The sequence below is a fragment of the Nelumbo nucifera genome, chromosome 1, assembly GCF_055504915.1.
Source record: "Nelumbo nucifera cultivar China Antique chromosome 1, China Antique-T2T, whole genome shotgun sequence".
Classification (NCBI taxonomy): domain Eukaryota; kingdom Viridiplantae; phylum Streptophyta; class Magnoliopsida; order Proteales; family Nelumbonaceae; genus Nelumbo; species Nelumbo nucifera.
In genome coordinates, this window is record NC_142649.1 from 116,536,166 (window position 1) to 116,562,630 (window position 26,465).

The 26,465-nt window shown below is 36.9% G+C and overlaps 1 protein-coding gene across 1 annotated transcript; it reads right to left on the reverse strand.

Annotated features, from left to right (window-relative positions):
• Positions 1-14,622: 14,622 nt before the first annotated feature.
• On the reverse strand, positions 14,623-25,281 carry LOC104601821 (lipid phosphate phosphatase epsilon 2, chloroplastic-like). Its single transcript, XM_010265301.3, has 4 exons — positions 24,850-25,281; positions 22,555-22,780; positions 16,080-16,153; positions 14,623-14,888 (listed from the first exon to the last, which is right to left on the reverse strand). Exons 1-4 carry the CDS (start codon positions 25,264-25,266, stop codon positions 14,661-14,663), a joined length of 945 nt encoding a protein of 314 aa, XP_010263603.1. The 5' UTR covers positions 25,267-25,281; the 3' UTR covers positions 14,623-14,660.
• Between the last annotated feature and the right edge of the window lie 1,184 nt (positions 25,282-26,465).

The window sequence follows — 26,465 nt, forward strand, 5'->3', positions numbered from 1 at the left end:
CCAAAGAAAGTGCACACATTTCTCTTTTAATTTGTCCTGTCCAATCAAATTTATCTTGCTGCTGATCCTCACTCACCACTCAAACAAAGATGAGGCATGCTCATGAGGGCCTTCGATTAAGTGAGTAGGCATAGAAGCTACACCCTGGCTCAATATTATACCCTATAGATTTGAGGAAACTTTTTGATGGGAGCTTACTGTTCAATAGAAGAAAAAGAAAACACCCTCAGTTTTGGGGGCCATTAAATCTTCCAGACCATAGATAGATATCTACTTTAAATCATTTCCCCTACCAATCGTCATTCTGCACTTCAACTTATAGGCTGATTTCAACGAAAATTTTCCATCTAGGTTTATATCCTCTATTGGACTAGAAGGAATAAAAGTCGGTTTGATCTTGCTCCAAATTTCTATTGGAACCAGATTCCTCACTTTGTCTTCCAATCAAACCTTTCTCTCTTTCCTTAGAGGAGAAGGGGCAACATTAGCTATCAAAACTCATCCATCGGTCACTCCAAAATTTAGCATTCTTACCGTCACCAATTTCTCATCTAATACTATTATTAATGATATCTCAAGCTTCAAGAATTCCTTTCTAGGCCCAAAAAATAGCTCTTATGTAGCTGTTCTATCCGGTGGTTAACACGGTTAGCATTAACAAATTCAACTAAGTCTGAGCTGTCTATATAAACCAAAAGATGGAGAGATCGCCATTTGGAATCCGGTTAGAAGGGCTCGTATGAATTGTTCATTGGCTTGTTGGAGGATGATCCCATGTCTTACGTGACCTGTAACTGGATCAAAGAAACCATCAGTATACAAAATGGGCAGATTAGTACGAACCATCAGACGGCTTGTACTCCAAAGTCCAAACTGAAGGAACTCACTGCCTTTACCACCTGAACCGGATCCTGCCGATCATTCTAAAATATTCTTTTGTCTCTGGCTTCTCATAGGCAATAAATAATTAATGCAAACTTGCTGTGACTCATTAAAGCTTGTTGCTTTCCTAGGTTATGAGCCAGATAGTTATACCAATCTTGAACAATGATGTGGATGGGTGACTGCGAAATTGTAGAGGGGCATTATATTAGTGATTGAATTTAACAATGTAAGCTTTCTTGCGAGGGAGAGAGTATTTCTCTTCTTATTAATTTTTCCCCTTGGGAAAGTGTTCTTTGTTACCCTAGCATTGATTAGAGGCAGACCTAGCAATTGGGTTGGGTGGGTCTGGTTTGGGTTGGATCAAGACACTTCGGGTTGATTTTGGGTTGAATTATCAAATGCTAAACCTTAACCCTAAATATTCGGGTTAGGGTTGACTCATGGGCCATGGGTCAATTTGGGTCATCCCAAAAATACTGAAATTTAAAGAAAAACTACATGAAAAATGCTAAAATTAAAGGAATTAACATTTAAACTTACAAATATAAAATAAAAAAATTTAAACATTTAACAATTTAAAGAGTAAACAATAAAGAATACATACTAAATAAAAAAATTAAGAGTGGAAACTTCTAACAGTGCATAAATAGTCCCAATTAGACTTGACAATTGAGTCAGCGGGTTGACCCATGACCCAACCCAACCCAACCCAACCCAGTTTTTTTCAGGTTAGGTCGGGTCAAGTTATTCTCACATTTAGGTAGCTAAATATAAGACCCTAACCCTGTTTTTTCGGGTTTGATTGGATCAACTTTTTGCCAAATCTAATTAGAGGGGCCCCTACATAAGAATTGGAGTTTGTTTGGATTGAAATTTTCAGAATTTTTTTCTAAAACTTTTTGAAATCTATTAGGGGTGTTTTTTTTTTGAAAATTGAATGATTGACTTTTTGAAATGAGGACTTTTTCTCGAGGCCTTTTCCAATTCTGAGAGAATCTCTTTGAAATTATGACTCCTTTACTTTTATGTTAGTTATATTAATATTTTCATTTCTTTCCCTATAATTTAGTTCAATCCCCAATTTGGTGATTTCTCTATCAATAAATGCACCTATTTCACCGATTGTCTTATTACAGCATCGGTTTATGCCCCCAAAGTCAATTAGAAAGGAAAGGATATCGACTCAAGCAGAAGATTCTGTTGATGACGAGAAAGTCGATAGGAAACAACATATACAGGTTTGGAAGCATATCCATTTTCGCCAAGAAGGATAATGGTTTCTAAGATGCACATCCCGGTAATGGAAGTGACGACCTATTTAACATGTTTAGTGTCAGTCCCATCAATACCCTTTTACATTCGTAATTGCCTCCTTCAAGGTGTTATTGTATTAACTATTAAGTCTGTAGGTTTGTCAATGATATCCAAAAGTTTATAATCAGATTCAACATTCAATCCAATAATCTGGATTTGGATGATGTGTTCATATAATTAAATCAGCTTCAGATTTTACAATCTGCACCCAATTAATAATCGAATGGATTCACATTTGACTCCAACCAATCTGATTAAAATCCAAATTCAATTATATTATAATATTTATTGATTTTAATATATAAATTATATAATTATATTTAAAATTATAAAAAATATTTTTATATATTATATCATATATGAATTTATATATATAATAAATTCAATATGTTCATTTACATTAATTTATTATACATAAAAGTTGAAATGTAATTAGCCTTTTAATTTTTTTGTATTTTAAAAAATTAAAGCAAAACTGAAATAAATCCAAATCCATTCTGAATTTGTTAAGATTCGATTTCAAGTCCGAAGTCTTTAAATTTGAGTGGATTTCTGATCGGATTTGGATCGAATTTGACCCAGTTACAATCCTATAAATAAGAATGTAGCCTCGCAGCAAAAATAATAAATTTTGAATAGGTGCTTATAGTCCAGTAAAGGATTACCTTACTCCAGAATTCTGTCAGACTGCAATTGTAGCGAATACCCATGTTTTGCTATATCCTTTCAATTTTTCTTAAAAAGAAAAAGAAAAAACGAGGAATTAAGGCGAAGTAGGATCCACCTCTTATTGTATGCTTTTGAATGTTGATTCAATGCTACCGTCGTGAAACCACATAGCTAGTGGAGACATTTCCCACAAACCAGAACGGTTAGCAGTTAGCTATCATGATCGATCTCGGACTTCAACACCGAATAGTTCTATGCTCTAACGATTATGCAATGTTGACATCTGGGCAGAAAAAAGAGGGATCTGTATCCTTAGATTTCTCGTTTCAAAATAGTCATTGTAAATGGAAGCATTGCTGATGCAAGGGGATGTTGTTTGTGGCAGTAAAGGAGATTTCTTGTCTCATGATTCTCATAATTCCTATTTCTAAGGCTGTTCATGGGTTAAGTTGGGTTAGTTAGTTTTTTTTTTCAACCGATCCGACCTGCGGGTTATTTAAAGATTAAATCGAAACCGACCCTCTATTAAGTAAAACGATCTAATCGGTTTAGGTCGGTTTGGGTTTAAATATATACATTTCCAAAATATATATTTCAACTTTAAATATATACATTTAAATATATATATATATATATATATATATATATATATATATATTGGAAATATACATATTATATATAATATTTCAGAATATATTTTTTGGAAGTATATTTAAAACTGAAATATACATTTCAGAAATATATATATATATATATTTAAAACCAATATATATATAACCAAAATATATACATATATATTTAAAACTGAAATATACATATTATATATAACATTTCAGTAAGAATATATTTATTGAAAATACATTTGTAGATAACTCGGTTTGGTTTCAGTTCTCATGTGTGAAAATTGAAACTGGACCGAATTATCGGTTTATCCATCTTTCCAACACGAAACCGACCAATAGTGAAGAAAAACCAGCCAAATTTTCTATTTTCTGCCTTAGTTGTCAGCTCTCAACATTCTTGGTTTTGCCTCTTGGAACTCTTGTATCCATATTTTTATTCGAATTAGTTTTTTCATACTTTTTGTAAGTGTTAAGTTAATTTTTTTCTTTCATAATTCCTTCTTCCATTGTTATTTCTGTTGGTGAATCATGGGAGGTTATTATATTGACACAAATTCCCTTAGTGCCATCCCTTTGAATCTACTTTGGTTTTAGCATTGAAGTGATCATCTAAATATTTTCCACTTTTTTAATGGTTAATTTCCATTTTAACAAATGATAATTTGGACCATCTCGATTTTGGGTTTCTCAATTTGTTCCCCCAGTCATTAATTATTAAGTTTATTTTGAACTAAAACAACACATTTCATTTTGTCTAGATGGGTCGAAGCGATTTGCTTCTACCTTCTACTTTAAAGGTCAGTTTCTCAAACACCTTCTGCACATTTACTACTAATGTTTTTTTTCTTCCTCCAATCCGATTCGTTGTAGAGATTTCTTTATCTACATTTATATCCTTTTATTTTGTTAATTAATTGAACTTGCATAGCTTTTAGCTTTTTTTTTTCCTTTTCGTTTTTTCCTCTTGTTATCCTACTTCTAAGACTGATTTAGTTTTTTCCTTTCGCTCATCAAGGAAGGTTAGTGTCTGCAGAAGTAGTCTAGGGCCTCTAGGCTGGGTGTGCCTCTACTTCCATGGCTAAAAGGTCTAGCCTTTGCGTCAAGGAATTGCTGATGCAAGCCGGCTAAAGTTACAAGCAATGGCCATCTTGTCTCCAATCCCAATCCTAATTTATAGCATCACAACATTAGCAAATCAAACTATCCACCATTTGGCAGTCCACCTGAGGATGGGATTGAGATCGTTACTCTGTCGGAAGACCACCGTTGAATAGTTTTTTTTTTTCTTTTTTTCTTTTTTTTGCTTCAATTCTAATGAAATCCTTTTATACCAAAATAAAAATTTATTTATTTATTCAATAGCATCATATATACATGTTCCCTTCTGCTATTTGTTTCAAAAAACAATATATATTTTTGAAACCAATAAAATATTGGTTTTTTAAACAAAATCAAATTTTCTAATATAGAAATTATATCATTTGTTGAACACAATATTTGATTAATCAGATGAAAATATTTTTCAAAACCAGATTTAAGAACATGTTTTTGGTTATGAAAACAAAAAGCATATACTCAACCAAAAATATGTTTCTTGTGTTTTTATTTTAAGAAATAATCTATTTTCAAAAAGATGGTTTTGATTTGTTTTTAGAATCAGCAATAAGAAAAACAATTCACTTTGGACTTGTAGAACGCCCCCTAAGATTCTTAGTTCATTCTTTATGCTTTTGGGGTTGTTTGATATGGATGTGGTGTTCATGCCTTGCATTTATGCATTGGAAATTGGAAAAAAATTGTTGCTGGGCACAAAAATTCAATGCAACATTGTTAATCGTATTTTGATGTGGTGTCCATCTCTTACATTTAGCATTGGAAATTGGAAAAAATTGTTGATGGCAAAAAAAAGACGATGTAACATTGTTTATTGTGTTTTTATTACATTCAGTGCCAATAGGTTCTGTGTTTGCACTTGAATAAGATATAATTATAATAGCCTAATATGGCGATGCGTCATTGAAATGAAAACAAAATAGACACTGAATATAATACCTCAATGCCAAACACGTTCATTCATGGGGAAATATTCCCGATGCATTGTTTGAGATGGGTGTGATGAGGAATTCCGGATTCAGCAAAAGTAATTTTGTGATTTCATTTGCACAAGTCTAACAACAAGAGTGTAAATGATTTATTGTTGTTTTAACTTTTTAACTTTTATATTTATTATGTTTGTTTTCAATGTAGATGACATAAAATAAAATTTGAAACAAAAACTAAGGTAAAAGTTGAAGCAAAAGTTAATCACACAGGAGATGCCCTCTTCCCTTGCTTTAAGGATGGGCATGGCCATTGCCCTCTTATATGGTTTCCTTCAACTGTTGGTTGAATGTGATAACTCATATCTTATCCTTGATATTCTCTCTCCAGGTGGCCAGGCTAAGCGACTCTCTCCTTGCATTTTCCCATCATCAAGGATATCAGTAACGCGACCCCTCACTTATTGGAGATTAGCTTCTCTGGCTGATTACTTAACTAAAAGAGCTCTTTCTAATGGCTTTTATGGTTCCTCGGATCTTTTGCCTTCGTAGCTGTCTCAGGCAATCTCATTTCATGTCTCACAGTCAAGGTCAATAGTATAAAAAAAAGAAGATTTAAGGACATTAAAATAAGGAGGGAGTTTGAAATTTGAAGATGGGTGAAATGTCATTTACAAACATTATTTTTTGGAGAGTACATCTAGTGGTGTAAATTGGGGGCCCGGCCCGACTTTGGACAGGCCCCGCACGATGGCACGCGGGCCATGTTAGGCCTGATATAATTGTATGTGTCATGTTGGGCTTGGAGTTTTAGGTCCGCGGGTTGGGCTGGTACGGTATGATCGAGTAAGTCGTGCCGGTATGCAAGCCCATATATATATATAAAATATTATATCAGTCATAATTATATAATAATATAGTATATAATATATTAATAAAATAAATAATTCTTTTCAATTTTATTATACTAATTTATTTAATTATTATATATATAAGCAATTGTATATATCAAAATTCATATAAAATTAAAATTTTAAATTTCTTTTCAATTTATTTAAATAAATAGCTTTGGCCCAGTCCACGGCTCGACCTAGACCACGGGCCAGCCCAGCACGGGCTTGCACAGGCTTGGGTCGTTGGCTGTGTCGGGCTGACCCCCCAAGTTATCCCAAGGGAAGGCAGCACAGCCTAGAATGGCTTGCGGGTTGGCACGGCATGGCCTGCATTTTGCACAGGCTGCCCGTAGGCCCGACACGACCCGTTTTATACCTCTTAAGTACATCTTGTGAACCGAGAAGTATGAACCCACTAACCAGAAACGAACACGTCAGCTTATGCGGGTGTTCAATCATTAGTTGAACAAACTTGGTTCAACCATCCAAAGCCCAAATGAGTCCCTCGAAGTCCTCCTCTCCTTCGAGCCCTAACCCAAACATCCAATCGGTCACTCACCATGATATGGGGCATTGCCACCTCACCATAGCCACATCAGCCACTCCGAATATTCTGCTCCAACCACCTGATCCTCCGTACAGGTTGTTAGTATTGCGCTGAGTGTCTCATCATTAATGTAGCGTTCTCCGACCGCCCATGATTATAAATGATTGAATAATGGAAGCGGATGATTGAACTTGCCTTATTATTAGTATTCTCTTGGGTCTCGCTTCTGGCCATCCCCTTCGAGCGGTGATTCTTACCATAGCTCGGGGAAACTCGAAGCTCTCTCCCCGGCAATGGGAAGAGGTTCTTAACATCGTGGTATCAGAGCAAGCGAACCCCTGGGCAGCTCAGATACTGGCAATGGAGGATCGCGTAGGAATCCTGGAAAAATCCCGTGAAGAAATGAATATAAAGTTCGCTGAAATGCTGGAGCGTCTAAACTACATTGCTTTACGAATGGACCAACAGGAGGAGTCTCAACACCGGTCATCCGCTGGTGGTGGCTTCGGGAAGGGGATGGAGAGCTCGGGGGCAATAGGGAGCGGCTTCATCTCCCTGCAGAAGTTCTGGAAAGTGGAACTGGCAAAGTTCGGAGGCACCGGGCTGGACGGGTGGCTTCTCCTCATCCAACAGTACTTCCGCCTACAGGAGGTACCCGAGGAGAGCTAGGTTGCAGTGGTGAGCCTTGGGTTTGAAGGACAGGCAGTGGCGTGGTATAGCTGGTACAAGGATCATCAAGCTAAGCCCACTTGGCATCATTTTATAGCTGCCTTGGATGCTCGATTCAACAGGCCCCTGGGAAGCAACCATGTGGGGCGGCTGGCAAAACTCTCTCAAACTTCCACCATCCATGAGTATATGGAGAAGTTCCAAAGGATTTCCAATCAAGTGAAGGGGCTGAACGAAGAATCTCTAGTCGGGTGTTTCATTGCGGGTCTCAAAACAGAGATACGAGCAGGGTTGGAAAAGTTCGAACCAGTGACTTTAGCTAGAGCCTTCCGCCTAGCGCTGTTGGAGGAAGAAGAGTGGGCAGCTCGAAGACGGACAGTTAGGTCGGAGCACTTGCGACCACGTCCTGCAGCGGCAAGCGGCCCTCAGGCGAGCAGGTCGTCTCCAAGGAGGTTTCCGGAAATTCGCCAGCTCACACCAACGGAAATGAAAGAGAGGCAAGATAAAGGATTATGCTATAACTGCGAGGAACACTATGTCCCTGGCCACCGGTGCAAGGTACAGAAGTTGTTGTGGATCAACTGGGAAGCAGAGGAGGAGGAAGGTGACGACCCTGGTCCGACTCTGGAGGAAGAAGAACTGGAGCCTACACCGACCATCTCCCTACATGCCATCTCCAGGGCTAAAACCCCACAAACTATGTGCTTAAATGGGATGGTAGGGGCACTTCCGATGACCATTCTCGTGGACTCAGGATCTTCACACAACTTCATGGACCCGAGGGTGGCGCTGACTTCCGACGCTAGGTTCCAAGTGATGGTAGCAAACGGGGATCAGGTATCCGGACAGGGCCGCTGCGATGGAGTCCGCATCCGAACACAAGGGGCCGAGATCACTGCAGATTTCTTCTTGTTATTGTTGCCTGAATTGGATGCCGTTCTCGAAGTCCAATGGCTTTGGACCTTAGGCCCAGTCACATTAGACTTCAACAGCCTCTCCCTAGAATACCAAGACCAAGCCGGCATTCACCTTCTGCATGGCCATCGACCCCCTGAACTGAGAGCAGTAGTTGGGGATCAAATGGAGAGACATGTACGCAATTCTAGGAGTTGTTTCCTGTTACAGATATTAGACAACCACATCATGACGGAGCCCACCATTGATCTCAGGTTCCAATTGGTACTAAAAGAATTCGAGGAGGTCTTTGAAGAGCTGGTGGGTCTACCTCCTCCATGGGCCTTGGACCATGCCATTCCGCTGCATCAGGGGGAGGCACCGGTGTGTGTGCGTCCTTATCGGTATCCCCATTATCACAAAGGGGAGATAAAGAAACTGGTCCAGGAGATGCTCAACCATGGGATCATTCAGCCCAGCGCAAGCCCGTTCTCCTCACTGGTGCTACTAGTGAAGAAGAAAGATGGAGGCTAGAGATTCTGCGTAGACTACAGGCAGCTGAATGCAGTAACTTACTAATATTGTAGTAATCTATTTAGCATTTTATTACTAAATTTGGAATCAACTGAAATTTTTTTAATTTTGTATTAATCTATTTAGTATTTTATTACTAATATTTTATGAATATATAATTATTATTTAATAATTAATATCTTAGTATTTATCATTTATTTATGCATATGTTATTAACATATCATTATATTATTATTACTTTGCTAGTATTTATATTATTATACTTTATCAATATTTTCTTATTTTTCTTATTATCTTACTAATATTCTATTGTTTTTGTTTTTTATTTTAAAATTAATTTATAATTATTTAATAAATAATATGTTACTATTTTATTATTATGTTAATATAATATATTAATAATTTATTTTTACTTAAAATAATATCTTCACTTTTATTATTAATTTGTTAATGTTTTTTTATAGTTTTATTATTTTTATGAATATTTTACTAATATCTTATTATTATTTTAATTATTAATATACTTATTTTATTATTATTATTATTATTATTATTATTATTACTACTATTATTATTATTATTACTATTATTATTACTATTATTATTATTATTACTTTCACAATATTTTATTATTTAATTATTAGTGTTTTACTAATATTATTGTGTTATTACTTTACTTATGTTGTATCAATATCTTATTTATACTTTATTTTTTATTTAATAACTAATATCTTTGTTTGTTATTATTATTTTATTAATATTAGGATTTAGGGGCTTTTGTCATGAGTTATTAATAATAGGATTAAGGCTCTATTTGGATTGTGGGAAATTTTGGATGGGATGGGATGGGATGAAAAAGTGTGCAAATTTCACTTTCCATTTTTTGGTTATACAAAGGAAAATAATGGAAAATTCATTTTCCCATGTTTATTTTGTGGGAAAATAATTAGAGGTAGACATGATTTTTTTGCAACTTTCTATGTTTTCCCCCCTAGTTTTGCCTTCTTGTTTTAAGATTTCCATGCTTACAAAACTCTTTCTCTCTCTATTTACATAATCATCTTTGCCATATGCCAAATTGACTATGCATAATTAACATAGCCTAACTTGGCCTTATTAAGCCTTTTCAGAAATTGGGTAAGTTGGGTCTGGTTCTTTCTCCCTCTCTCTCTCTCTCTCTCTCTCTTTCTCTGATTAGTATCTTTAGTTCATGGTTAAGGTTTCACTTAGCATGAGCGCATTGTTGCATGGGCTTGTCCAACTTTACATGTAATTAAAAAAGAATAAAACTGGCTACAAATAAAGTTCTTAGGCATTACTTAACTAAAATGATAAAGGCTAAGTACAAATGAGAGAAGTTTTGTCTTCTAGTTGTAAAGTTCTCATTAGCTTAATTAACTATTTTGCAAGCACATTTCAAGATGCTACCAAGTAACTACATAGACCTGACCTTTCTATGCACCAAATTTATGGCAGATAAATTTTCCAATGTAATTTCAATTTCTTGCATAAAAGATATGCACCCAATTCACATGATATTTAGCTTTCTAGATTGTTGGATGACTGCAGGGTGGTTCATCATTTTACAAGTATGAAAACATCCAACAAATGCAGGGTGGTCCATATTGTTCACATGATATTTAACTTCAAATTCTGGAAGAAATGGCGGACAACTTATCAACCTTAATCCTCATACATGCACTGGAAACTATATAGAAATACTCATGCCAAACTGGGCTTGACTACATAAGGCAACATATGTAAACACACAAGAATTGATACAACACACCCACAGACCTGGATTTGATGGACAGGATTGGCTATTGTTACTATCAACTTAGAAGTTTGAGACTCAACATCTTCAAAAATACATCCCAAAACCTACTAAGAAGAGTACATAATCTTGTTTGAGAGAAAGAAATAACACTTAGGCCCAAATGAGAAAATTTGAATTCAAGAAATCAACACATAGTCCATGAATTTGTTGCAGGTTTGTCATAGATTTCTACTACAAGTTTGCAGCCTCCATTGCTCTATAATGCCAAATCTTCCTGTAACACAGGAACTTTACTCTCTCAACTCTAATTCAAATAATCTCTTCTTCTCTTCTTCTTGTGCATATTCTTTTTATGCTCATGGTTTTTTCTCTTAGGTCCCTTTGTTGTTGAAGTTTAATGATTAAGCCCTTAGAACATGATTACATAAGTTTATCAGAGATTTCTTCCATGGAAGGCTTTGAGAAGATTTCTTCTACCTCCTCCACAATTTCTATCGAGAAGGAGGAGAAGAAAAATGCACTTAACCTCAAAGAGATTGAGCTCAAACTTGGGTTGCCTGGTTCTGAGTCTCCCGAGATAAAGGTTGATGTTGGGGTTGGAGTTTTCCCTCTTGGGAAGGACTGTAAAGGATAAGAATGACTACTCACTTGGCATATTAAAAAATTTTGTTTCTGGGGCTAAGAGGGGATTATATAACACTATTGATGGTTTTGGGAAAAGGGTTTTCTCTGGGGCTAGTGGATTTAAGGTTGATTTGGGGAAAGGAGTTATATTATTCTCTTCGAGAGGTGGAAATGGTGGCAAGTCTCTTGCTGTTTTGGAAAATAGTAACTAGTAATCAGCTTCGGTTGTTCCTACACTCAAAGATACTTATAAAAGAAATAATAAAATAGGAAAGACAAAAAAAAAAAAAATGCAAGTCTCGACTGCACAAGGAGAACGGAGTTTCTCCTTGTTGGAACTAGTGAGGAAGATGATAGGAGGTTTGATCATTGCAAAGACTTTTGCAATAATGGGTAGGGGTGGATTCGGGCTGAGTCGAGCCAAATACTTGGCTATTTGAGCTCAGCTCGTAGAAATAGTGTTAGGTTCGAGCTCAAGCTCGATTCAAGCTAGAGACTTGAGCTCGAGGTTGGCTCAGTTCAAAAGCTTGCAAGTTCGAGCTTAGCTCGACTCGAGCTCGATTGCAAGCCAATTTTTTTTAAAAAATAAAAATTATATATATAATTTTTTTTTTATTTTATATGCAAAAACTAAGAATTATAAAAATTATTTATTATTATAAATGAAAAATAAAAATATTATTATATATGTGTATATGTATATCTATATGTATATATAATAAAAATTATTTGTTTATTATACTAGGTTCGCAAGCCTCACGAGTCGACCATCACTAGGCTCGAGCTCAGTTCAATTAGCAAATGAGCCTATACAACGGGCTTGAGCTCAACTCGAAGCTCAGTTTAAACCGAGAAGAGCCAAGCTCGAATAAACTCATGAGAAGCTTAGCGGGGCTACCCCTAACAATGGGGAATATCTTCATATGCATCAAAATATATAAAAGAAAAGTGAAAATGGCTTGCCATCGCAAGAGGATTACAAATCTGGTCTCACCTTTGCTCGAGATCACCGGAAAAGCCGTCGAAGATACAACCGTTGGGACATTGGTTTGAAGGAAGAAGAAACTCTCAAATTCCAAGTCTGACAAAGCCCGATAATCTTTCTCAAACACGTCTCACTTTTTTCCTTTCTCATTGGGGCCACACTATTTTGGTGGGATCCTGCTCACTTGTTTTTTGGGATCTTGCATCTTACTCTTTTCTCATCCCAAACCACTATTTCCCACTTCCTCTAAAATTTTGAAAAGAAAAAACTAAAAAAAAGTGTGCTAAGTTCAAAATATCAACACATGCGTATTAGGGTGTATCAATATTTTGAACCTTGATCATATGTCTTAAGATACTCGGCTTTTTTTTTTGTACTTAACACAACCCACTAATGACTCTAAGAGGTAGGTGGTACTAATGTCCACTAGGACTACCCAACTACTAATTGAGCCACCTAGTTCGTAGATATTGGCTCATATAATGGTAGGATGAAAACGTTCAACCAATGGGATTTTGGTTTTCATTGACCAAGATATCCTTGTTCTTTTTTTAGGTTTATGTGGGACCCATGGAAAGTTTACTAGTGTTTAGAAAACTAGACTAGACTGATCAATTGGACTGGTTGAACTATGACCTGGGCCCTTGGCAGCTTGGCTAGTCTGGTCATACCCCTAAAACTGTAGTGGATAAAAAACCGCCAAAACCAGTGACCGAATAGTCGAACCAGAAAACCAGTGACTCGATCCTGGTTTTTGACATTTCTTTTGCACATAAATACAAAATTCTAAAGGCCATAACTTTGCACTCGGGTGTCCAATTAGGGTTATCTCTTTTTTTTTTTTATTTTGGGTAATTTCTTGAGACCTACGTGCTCCTAAGGAGCCAAAGGCACCTTGCCTTGCTATTTTCTTCACTCTCCCCCTTCAAAAATAAAAAAAGAAGCATGCTCTTTAAAAACTTGATTTTCAATAAATATAATAAATAGTTTGAAACTTATCTTTATTACCAACTGAGGGGTAGTCCATTCGGTGTGTTGGATGAATTATCCCAATGGTGGTGTGGTTTTGGATCCCGCTATTATCATCATTGTAAGAAAAGAGTTGTTGATGTGATGTTATACTGTTCACTTAAAAGAGTAACAACCCCTAAGGGGGTGTAAAGAAGTGATTAATACAAAAAAAAAACCTTATCTTTATTGATTAAATTGAGTAAATACGTAGATTATCATTATATGGTTCAAAAACTTATAATTTAAATTTAAATTTTGTAAACATTAACTTTTACATTGCTTATTGTACAAATTCAAATATTAAAATGAAAACAAATTATCAAATCACTTAAGTAACTCAATGGTCAAGTGAGACCATATAACATTTGTAACCATGAGTGCATGGATTCAAATCTTGACATCCCCAAAAGTATTTTCAGTTCTAAGGCAGGTTCCACTAAGGGCAACCAAGGCTGGTTCATCATATCGGTTCAAGTAGAGTAAACCCCTAGACCTTGGAACTGACCTGAGTGGGGGCCGGTTCCAAGAGGTTGAAACCAAACCCTACCTTGTAACAAATTGGATAGGATCGGTTCATGGATGGTTCAAGATTGGTTCCAAGTAGAACCTACCCATTTGCTCACCCCTACCACTCTAGTGGCCCAACCCCTACAATATGCTTCCAGTGGCCACTTCTTGCCTCCGACCCACAACATGTACAATATAATTAGCAACTTGTGTTACGGGTGACAGTGGCAGTGGCACAAAACTATATATATAATGTGATGTGCCTAAGATTGTTTTGTTACTAGCAAATATGGACTCCATGACCATGAGCTTGTCCACCAACTAGCCAACTTACCCCCTCTATTTCTAGTCGCTTGGCAGGGAATTTAAAGCATCTGTCATCTAAACACCCTAGAAATTGTAACCACTGGAGATTTTCCAATATTGCAGCATTTATATGCATGCATTCAAGCTTTCAAGGAGAGACATTATATGGAAACTTTGATTTGATGATATGCCATGCTACTTACCGACTTCTAGAGAGAGAGGATAAACATTTTCTGAAAAAGAATGAGTTATATCTCTCTCCAGGTATTTAATTTATGATGGTTTGCCTTCGATCCACCACAATTCAGAGCTAAGCTGTTAGATGGTTACCATACAACAAAAGAATTTCATACCAAAGCTTAATAAATTATCTTTTCTAAAGTTTACTCTTCATCCATAAGCCAGTTTCTAATTACATACAATAGAAAGGCCACACAACATCCAGTAGCCCCCAGAACAACAAGAACCCGAACCCAAAGAGATGAAATAAATGCTTTCAGCACAATTGCATTCCATGACCAAAACCACAAGATAGAGAAAATGGACCCCAAGACAGCCCCCACTATGACCTGGCTGAGTGTATGGAGTTGTTGCGAGACCCTTAGCCATGACTGCGAACAAGATAAAATACAAATGTTATATCAATCCATTACTTTCTTACCACATACGTTTCTCAAGATTCCCCAAGAAGTTCAACTTACTATTAAAATACATCCCAACTTATATACTTAGAATGAGGAAAATACATGAGCTGGGAGTGATCCAACTGACTTCACAATTTTGTGAAAAAGGAAAAGGTTGCAACACTAAGAATTCCTAAGAAGTCATTAACCAAAGTGCATTAGATGCGTTTTAAATGAAATTGTATCTTTCCTTGTTGGTACTTCAAATCTTTAAGCAACTTTTTTGGTCCATTGCTGAAATCTCCCCTGAAGTTTCTGGTCATTGCAGAAACTTCCCCTGAAGTTTGGTAATTGCAATCACCTCCCCTGAACTTTCTGACATAGTTGCAAGTAGATCCCCTTTGTTAGATTCCTCTAAAAAGAGGCATGAAAATGTCTAAAAATACCCATGCAATTACTTTTGATCAAAATGTTTATTTTCCAAATTTTCTCTTCATATGAATCACTAGTCCAAACCCTTCCAATCTCTTTTCTGAAATTGATTTATTTTTCAAATTTTCCCTTCATATCAATCACTCAAAGGTAAAGCTGCAACTTTAAATTCTATTTGTTTTTATGTTGTTTATAAAGTTTGTACTGTTTTTTCTGTAGAAACCAGCCTCTTTATTAACTGCATAGGTATTTTGGACATTTTCATGCCTCTTGTTAGAGGATTCTAAAAGAGGGGGTCTACTTGCAACTGTGTCATAAAGTTCAGGGGAGGTTTCAGCAATTTACCCCAACCTTTTCCCTTAAACTGTCCCTTAGCAGTTCTCTATTTATAAAAAGATACTGCTTCTAGGCTGCATTTCACATTTCTTATTTTAAGGACTTATCTCCTTTTTGTAGTTAAAAACTTACTATTCATAAGGGCATTTTAACTGCAAAAAGGTGATAAGTCCTTAAAATAAGGAATGCCAAATGATGCCCTAGTAAGTTTAGGTGTTATTCCTGCCTTGTCTTGTCTAAGTTTACTCCTATACATGTTTATGTTACAAAGGAGATAGTTTAGTTGTGAAAAGGTTGTACAATTCTCTTTTAGTGATTCCATGGTAAGAAATAACATTGCAAAAAGACCAAACAAAAGTGAGAAAGTAATAAACTTGTTTATTGTAAGAACTCAAACGCAATGATACTTACAAAGTATGAGCCACAAGCCAAGACAAACACCCCGGCAATAATGGTGAATCCATTGATCCCTAGCCACTCAACCACTGACACAGGAAGAAAAAAAGGAAAGGTAAATAAACAAGTATAATATGTAAGAAAAGAAAATGCACAGTATGCACTATATGTCCTATTACTCTCTCAATAAAAGGGCATTTAGTTAATGTTAACAACAGCAACCTAGCCTTCACCAAGTAACCATTGTAATGCAAATTCTATGGTACAGAAACATGTTGTGTGGTAACTGGTATCAATTCCCTTAAAGTAATGTAGAATATACACCTAGACTGTAAATATTGCACCTCAATTTCATAGACAGTAATGTTGTTTGGCACACTATGTACAGTTCTCTCAGGAAGCAATATTTTTTGATAAATTCTCAGGAAGGAATATTTACAGCCCAAAATGTTTTCAAGCACTGAGCAGAAATTTAACTGGACCAAGGCCTGTCTGAACTATGAGTCAGCAAACTAATTGTCTTGAAAGAACCCAAACTTCTGGATGTTGGGGTTCCCTTCTTATGAGGTGGGACCCACTAATAAAGGCAAGAAAAAGGAAAGAAAGAAAAAGACAAAAGAAGAAGGAATTGGAAAGTCAAGGGATTTTTTGCATTGGCTTGCAAGGCAAGCCAACACATCCTTGGCTAACCAATGAATTGGAGAGAGCACTCTCTCTACTCTCTCAACTCTAATAGCTCTCTAGGAAATATCAGAGAATAGAAAAAGGGTTTTGAGAAGAAGGTTTTGGGAAGAAGAAAAAGAGTTACAAGGGTTGAAACGAAGAAGACAAATCCGTTTTCAGCAGCTCCTCTTGCTTCTATTATTATGCTTCCACCTTTGGTGAGAAATTACTTGTTTGTTATCCATTTTAATGATGGTTTCTGTTATTGGTATCCAAGAGTTTTCTTGAGGTTCATCATCTAGTTGTAACTAGATAGAAAAACATTGTATCCCATTACTATTGCTGATAGTGGATGATTTGGACTTCGGTCCCGTGGTTTTTACCCTCACATTGAGGGGTTTTCCATGTAAAAACTTGGTGTTGATTCTTGTGTAAATCATGGAAGGAGATTCAGTTAGAATGATTTTATTAAATGGAAGAAATTGATCTCTCTGGAAACCAAAAATGAAGGATTTGTTGCTCTCTAGAGATTTGTATGCACCTATGAGAGGTGATAATGGTAAGCCGAAAGACAATGTCAAATGAGAATTGGGAACTCCTTAACTTAAAAGCAGTTGCTTTTATTAGACAATGGTTGGATGATAGCGTCTATCACCATATAGCAAATGAAACCTCAATTGTTCTACTTTGGAACAAGTTGGAAGAATTGTATGAGAAGAAAACCGCCGGCAATAAGGCTTTCCTAATTAGAAAGCTTGTAAATTTGAAGTACAAGGAAGGTGTGTCCATCACCGAACACCTGAATCAAATGCAAGATATTGTAAATCAATTAGCTTCAATGAAGATGGTGTTGGATGATGAGTTTCAAGCTCTATTATTACTTAGTTCATTGCCTGGAAGCTGGGAAACACTTGTGGTATCTCTTAGTAACTCCGCACCTGATGGAATAGTGACAACAAACAGGGTAAGAGGCAGTTTGCTCAATGAAGAAATTAGAAGAAAAACTATTGACCCAAAATCATATGCTCTTCTTACAGAAAGTTGGGGTAGAAGCCAAAGCAAGGGTCCACATAGTCGTGACAAGTCCAAGACAAGGAAAGACATCACATGTTTTCATTGCAAGAAACAAGGCCATTACAAGAGTGAGTGTCGGAAACTCAAGATAGACAACAAGAAAGATAAGAAAGAAAGTGAAAGAAATGAAAAAAATGACACCACTGCAGTTATAAGTGGAGATATTATTGTTCTCACAAGTTGTGAAGGGTCATGCATTAATTTAGCATGTCATGACACAGATTGGATTGTTGATACGGGTGCTTCCTATCATACTACCCCACACAAGGAATATTTCATCTCTTATAGTACAGGTGATTTTGGTGTTGTAAGAATGGGAAACAGTGGAACTTCCAAAATTGTGGGGATGGGTGATATTTACCTTGAGACTGATGTAGGTTGTAAATTAGTTCTCAAGGATGTCAGACATGTTCCAGATCTCCGTTTGAATCTGATTTCAGCTGGGAAGCTAGATGAAGAAGGCTTTAATAATCAATTCGGCAATGGAAAATGGAGACTATCCAAGGGGTCTCTAGTGGTAGCAAAAGGCAACAAGTGCTGCACTCTCTACCATACACAGGGACGTGTTTGCAAAGGTGAAATGAACATCACGGAGAAGGAAATCTCTACAGAATTGTGGCATAGACGATTGGGTCACATGAGCGAGAAGGGAATGCAAATTCTTGCCAAGAAAAATCTGTTAACCAGCATGAAAGGTATGCATTTTAATACTTGCATTCATTACTTAGCTGGTAAACAAAATAGAGTTTCATTTCAAAGCTCTCCTCCTCATAGAAGAAAGCATGTTTTAGAATTGATTCATTCTGATGTTTGTGGGCCTATGAAAGTCAAAACTCTTGGTGGTGCATCTTATTTTGTTACTTTCATAGATGATGCTAGTAGAAAAGTATGGGCCTACGCTTTGAAATCTAAAGATTAAGTATAGATGTCTTTAAAGTTTTTCACGCTATGGCTGAAAGAGAGACAGGTAGACCTCTCAAGTGTATTCGTACTGACAATGGTGGCGAGTATGAAGGTCCATTTCAGAATTATTGTAAATCATGGCATTCAACATGAGCAATCAGTCCCTAAGACCTCACAACAAAATGGTATAGCTGAGAGAATGAACCGCACCATTCTAGAGAGAGTTAGATGCATGCTATCACAAGCAAAGTTGCCAAAATGTTATTGGGGAGAAGCAATGCGTACAACTGTGTACTTGATTAATTTGTCTCCTGCAGTTCCTTTGAATGGTGATGTTGCTGAAAGGGTATGGACAAGAAAAGATATTTCCTATGATCATCTCGAGGTATTTGGTTGCAAGGCCTTTGTGCATATACCCAAGGATGAACGGTTTATGCTTGATGCCAAAACCAAGCAGTGTGTTTTCTTGGGATATGCAAGTGAAAAGTTTGGCTACAGGCTATGGGATCCAATGGGAAAGAAAATCATCAAAAGTAGAGATGTGGTCTTTCTTAAGACCAAACAATTGAAGACTTTGAAAAAGTTGAGAAGCCTCAAGCAGATGGTGGTGAACTTGTAGACTTGGACCCAATGTCTCCTCCCTTGGCGTGTAGAAATTACGGGGGAGATGTGCAATAAGAAAATGTGAACTCAGAAAATAATGAGAATGTTCCCAATGAAGATGTCAACGATGATGATGAACAAGGGGAGCAGCCCCTCAAGAGCCACCAACTGAATTAAGATCAACTAGGGAATGCCAACCATCGAACAAATATCCACCAAATGAGTACATAATGTTTTCAGATGCAAGTGAACCCGAAAACTATCATGAGGCTCAAGAAAGTGAGCACAAGAAAGAATGGTTCAAGGCTTTGCAAGAGGAGATGGACTCTTTGCATAAGAATCATACCTATGATTTGGTAAAACTACCCAAGGGTAAGAAGGCACTCAAGAACAAATGGGTATACAGGTTGAAGCATGAAGATAGGAGCTCATAACCAAGATACAAAGCAAGATTGGTTGTGAAGGGATTTGGACAAAAAAAGGGCATCGATTTTGATGAAATTTTCTCTCCAACGGTAAAAATGTCATCAATACGTATTGCATTGGGCTTGGCTGCAAGTATGGATTTGGAGGTTGAATAATTAGATGTCAAAACAGCTTTTCTCCATGGTGACTTGGAAGAAGACATCTACATGGAACAACCGGAAGGATTTGAAGTCAAAGGAAAAGAACATATGGTTTGCAAACTAAGGAAAAGCTTGTATGGTTTGAAACAAGCTCCAAAGCAATGGTACCAAAAGTTTGAATTTTTCATGATAGAGCATGGGTATAGTAAAACAGGTTCAGATCATTGTGTTTTCACTAAGTATTTTTCTAGTGATGATTTTATCATTCTTTTGCTATATGTTGATGACATGTTGATTGTTGGGCAAGATAAAACAAAAATTGACTAGTTAAAGAAGCAATTAAGTGAGTCATTCTCCATGAAGGACTTAGGTTCAGCTCAACAAATTTTGGGTATAAAAATCTCACGTGATAGGAAATCCAAGAGATTGTAGTTGTCACAAGAAAACTACATGGAAAAGGTGCTTGAGAGATTTTGCATGGATAAAGCAAAGCCAGTTAGTGCTCCATTGGCAAATCATTTCAGATTGTTTGGTGATCAAAGCCTAAAGAATGAGAAAGAAATGGGAGAAATGAAGAACGTTCCCTATGCCTCTGCCATAGGAAGTCTTATGTATGCTATGGTTTGTATTAGGCCGGACATAGCACATGCAGTTGGTGTGGTTAGTAGATTTCTTTCTAATCTAGGCAAAGAGCATTGGCTTGCAGTGAAATGGATCCTCAAGTATCTAAAAGGTACATCCAAAGTATGTTTGTGTTTTAGTGGTGGTAAACCTATACTTGAAGGGTTTACAGATGCTGATATGGCAGGTGACATTGACTCTAGAAAGTCTACATCAGGTTTCTTGTTCACTTTTGCTGGGGGAGTAATGTCATGGCAGTCCAAGTTGCAAAAATGTGTAGCCTTGTCAACTACAGAGACTGAATACATAACTGTCACAGAGGCTTGCAAAGAGATATTGTGGATGAAGAGGTTCTTAAATGAACTTGGTTTGAAGCAAGAAATATTTACACTTCATTGTGATAGTCAGAGTGCCATTCACTTGTGTAAGAATCCAAGCTCTCATTCTAAGTCCAAGCATATTGATGTGAGGTATCACTGGATTCCGAATGTTCTTGAAGAAAAGGAAGTGCAACTTGAGAAAATTCACACTGACAAGAATGGGTCAGACATGATGACCAAGGACTTACCGAAAGAAAAATTTGAATATTGTAGAAGCATTGCAGGTTTGGGCATGGTGCAGCCCTCCTCATAAGTCGAGAGGAGGAGGTTGTTGGGGTTCCCTCCTTATAAGGTGGGACCCACTAATAAAGGCAAGAAAAAGGAAAGAAAGAAAAAGACAAAAAAAGAAGGAATTGGAAAGTCAAGGGACTTTTTGCATTGGCTTGCAAGGCAAGCCAACACGTCCTTGGCTAACCAACGAATTGGAGAGAGCACTATCTCTACTCTCTCAACTCTAATAGTTCTCTAGGAAATATCAGAGAACAGAAAAAGGGTTTTGAGAAGAAGGTTTTGGAAAGAAGAAGAAGAGTTACAAAGGCTGAAACGAAGAAGACAAATCTGTTTTCAGCAACTCCTCTTGCTTCCATTGTTGTGCTTCCACCTTTGGTGAAAAATTACTTGTTTGTTATCCATTTTAGTGATGGTTTCTGTTATTGGTATCCAAGAGTTTTCTTGAGGTTCATCATCTAGTTGTAACTAGATAGAAAAACATTGTACCCCATTACTATTGCTGATAGTGGATGATTTGGACTTCGGTCCCGTGGTTTTTACCCTCACATTGAGGGGTTTTCCACGTAAAAACTTGGTGTGCATTACTGTTGTTTGCTCTGATTTGGTTATTTGTTTTATTGCTGCTGCATACTTATTGTTTATTGGTTCAGATATCCCTGATTTTCACAAGGAAAAGTATTAGGTTTATTCCCAACACTGGATTCATCATGTTGTCGCTCTCAAAATTCCCATTTCCATTCCCAATTCCTACCAAGCATTGCTGAAAACAACCACTGATCAAACTTATCTTTGTTGAGTTCGCAAACTGGGTAATATAGAACAAAATAACGTGCATGTATCATCTATATATAAAATAGGCATAACTGAATAATTATCTGTTTTTTAGCCTAACCCATGCAGTGAAGGGAAAAAAAGGAAGCCTCAAATTAGAACAGAAAGGTTGAGTGTTGGAATCCAGCACGTGCCTTATGTAGTAATTTTACTCATTTAGAAGAATCCATCTTAAATGGGCCTTACTAGAAAATTTTATAATATAGTTATAAGGCATAGTGATGGGGAATCAAGAAACAACAAATCTAATGAATGGGAAAACTAGAAAGGATATGATCAGAAATGAACTTATTCAAAGGAGCCTAGGAGTAGCTCCAAAGGGTGATAAAATGAGGGAAAGTACACTAAGATGGTTTGGGCATGTACAAAGAAGACCATCTGTAGCATCAATAAGAAGTGATCTATTACAAGTTGAAGGGGCTAGAAGAGCAAGGGGCAGAGCAAAAAGGGCATAGGTTGAAATATCTAAAAATGATTTAAGGGCCATTAGTATATGGCACTGAATACAGAATAGCAGAACAGGATTCATGCACCCAACCCCGTTGAGTTGGGACCAGGATTAGATGATGGTGATCTTAAATAGGCCTTACTATATAGTCTCAAAGAACAAAAACTTACATGATAGAATTGCAAAAATGACAGCAAAGAAGATTGTCTGTGCATGTGAAGATGGCATCCCAGGGCCAGACCTCAAGGTGGAAACAGGTCGCTCTTGATTGAGTATCCGCTTTATGGTAATTGAAAGCCATGCATTTATGACAGACCCCATTGCAGCCCATAAAGCTTCAATATCATGCCTCAAAAGAATGAAAGCCCCAAAAAGTGCAAATACTAGCCACTTGCTCTGCAACCAACAAAAGAGGCATGAATATATCCATCCTGGTAACTTTGTAAATAAAAAGATTTAGAAGCATGTGCATTCTCCTGCAATTTTTATCAGGCCTATTTGTGGACTTGAGCTGCATATAAGACTTGATGTAGACTAAAATAGAAAGGACTTATCATTCAAGGTGGAGACTAGACCCAGATAGTTCCACATAACTTGTGAGTGGATATTCAGGTATCTATATGATAATATTTCAATATCAGGGCCAGGTATTGCATACTTTCCTTGTAAAGACTGTAAATCCTAGAAAAATTGTGCTACAAATGCATCACTTTTTTTCTGATTAATAGCTTGCTAAATTGCCAGCATCAATTTAACAAAACTGTCGGTACTAATGCAGTACAAACAAATAAAATTCCAAAAGTATTGACCCCCTAAATGGATGATCGTGTAAATTCAGTTCAAAAACTCTAGTGATTAAATGAACTAGGGCCAGATACAGTTATAAACATAGAGGAAGTATGTATTAAACTCTGATGTTCTTAGGTTGAATACAATGATACAGATACAGAGTTTGAACTATAGTTCAATTATCTGACACTCTGTCCTGCAATGTCATGGTTACAAATCTGGTTGCAGCTCACACACCTAATTCTGAGCTTCATCTCAGATATAGTTAATGGCTATGAAGCTAAATATTTGGGCTGGAGAGTTGGATAAATTGCTGACACCTGACACTTGGTAAGTTGGTATGGCATCCCCCAAACATTTGTGAGACTTCTCAGAAATATGCTCTTCAAATTGAGGCCAGGCATGATGTCACTCCAGAACTTTATGCTTTGATTCCCATCTTTATACAAAATCTGGTTGCAAAAGGAGCTATTATATAGGATTACTATAACTATAAGACCTTGGTTTATCAGGTTATATCGAGCCAATGCTAGCCCTTATTGCTCATTTAGAAACTCCAACTCTCTCAGTTAAAGACTCTTGGGTATAAAGCAAAGAGGCTGATGTCTGCTTCATGTTTGGTTATTTTTCGGAGGCTTGGCCAATTGGGTAAAAACCCAATTCTTCATGTGGATGGCTTATCTTGATAAAATTGACTTTGGACCACGTTATTGCATAACTGTTTGGTTTCTCAGAATTGCATAACTGTTTGGGCGTTCATTTTCACTCTATTCTTACACTAGAAAAACGGACATGCTTATATGACAGACTGGTATTATTATGCCTCTGGAAATCAAGGCCAGGTCCTGAAGTAGGTGCTGCCATTTGCATTACCTTGGAGATTTTGGAAAGAAAAAATATAATGCCAAGTTTTTAATAATAAATGCGTGACCCTTCTTAAAAGTAGAGAACTCGTTAGGGGTTTTTTGTTCCATTGCTGCAGGGATTTAAAGGATTTTAAGGGCTTTTGTTTTCTGGTTTCATCCTTAAAGGGATGAACTGCTCTTCTTCCTCCCTTCACTTATCAGTCATCACATTTTAGATATTTTATAAAGCTTTAATAGCTCGGCTGTATAGGAAGAAAGTAATTCTGACTTAACCAAAACGATTGGGCGTGGAAAAGGTAAGATGATTTCTAAATGGTCGCTACAGAAACTTTAGTATTTATTTGCAAAAAGCTTAGAAATATGACATATGGAACAAGGTTCAATTCATCAAAAACCATATAAAATTCTAAGATTTTTAACAAACTTCAATTCAACAAAAAAAAAAAAATAGTCTACATATTTCATCGGGGAACAGTCTTGTGCATATAAATTGCCCAACTGAATTACGCATAACAAAAACAAAGCAATAGAGTTTCCGCAATTTTGATGTTTAGGGCTCTCGGGACCAATATGAAGTATTTGGTTGTTCGATACAAGTGAGCAAGACAACCGGTAACATCAGTTGAAACTCCGAATGTCCGAAGGATTCCATAAGCACTACATCGGAGGAATATCCAGAGAAAAACTCGAACCCCAAAGACATACATAAATATTCAGTTCCCAAGCCAAGTGTAAAATCAAATCAAAGCCTAAATGGAACAACTATGGAGTGAAGCCATAACATAGAACCCAAAAAAAGCGTAGACTAACCAATCGATTTAGAGTAGCTTCGAATCCACCAGATATGAAATTAGAACGAAACTCCGACAGTTCATTACCCAAGATGGCTTCTTTTTCCACGGAAAAGAAACCTTCATCACCATCATTGCTTCTGAAAGCTGATGTATTAACCAAATCCGTCATAATTCTTGGCCCTCTTCTATGGAAAAATCCAACAAAATGGAATGGTTTTGCAGAGGAAAATTGGACGAGCGAAAAGGATTTTGAACATGGACGACAAGGAAAATAAGGGGGGACGGGTCTGAATGGAATGGCACTTACAGGCATTTTTCTGCACAAGTGGACTGACAAAGAAAACTGGGGAGAGGAACGAGGAAGAACAGGAGAAAAGCGAGAGTAGCATTTTGGTGATATCTCCCCACCATAGTCCTTGCATTGGGAATACATAGAAGTACGGAGATATTCCCAATGCAAGGTTATAAAGGCTGTTCGAACAGTGTTTGAACGGATTTTGCTTTGATTGAAGCCGATCTCATTGGTGACGGGGCAAAAGTCAATTCGTGGCAGGGCTAAAACCGTGAATCATTTTGCCTTGAAAGTTTGAAGTATCGTTTTGTATGTATTGTCCCACCACGACGTGGGGCCACAGCTAGCATATTAGATAGAATTTGCTCCTCACAGCATATTAATGTGTGGTTTTATATCTTAAAAGAAGTATTTCTTAAGTGTTATCAACCAGGGCCTTTAAGTCATATATTGACAATATCTCCTATATACATATTTTTCTATTCATGGGAGGTGTTCTTAAAACATGGGAGAACAGATCTCCTCGACATACTGACACTTCACGGACACATCCCACCACATATGGGAACATCTCCTATACTTGTATTATTATCGGTAAAATATGAATTTGTCCAATACAGATTTCTGCTGTAGAGCTATAAATATTCAAAAGGACAACAACTTACACTTTATGCATCAACACCGGCCCGTGAATTGGCATCAATTCCGAATTGGCACATACCCCGATAATACTTTGAGTCTACAAATTTTGACCCTAGGCTAATCGGTCATTCTCCCTATTATTATTCCCACGATGGGATGTGCCTGTGAGGTCATTGTAAGTTGTTCGGAGTACGGATTTGCCCAAAACATGGCTACTATGTACTATATACGATGGTGTAAAAAATGTTCAGAGTACGGATTTGCCCAATGCAGATTTTTTATTTACACTAAAGTGCTATAAACATTCAAAAGGACCATATAACCCACATTCTATGCATCAATGCCCACCTATGAATTGATATCAATTCCGAACTGACACCTATCCCAATAGTACTTTGAGCCTACAAACTCTAATCCTGGGCTGATCAGTCATTCTCCCAAAAAAATGTTTTGTGATGAGCAAATCCGGATTTATAGTAATATATTTTTGTTTTCATTTTTCATTTGCTTTTCGAATTGCCACCGCCCACCAGTTAAAGCTGACCATTCATCACCTCAATGATGATTAGAGACTCCATGAAAAGCCTCTCATGCTGCCCAAACTTTTGCATTTATTGTGGTGGTATCCAAAGAGAAGCCTTTAAGATGATTTCTAGCTATTATCGCCACTGAGCACCAACATCATTCTTTGAACGGGA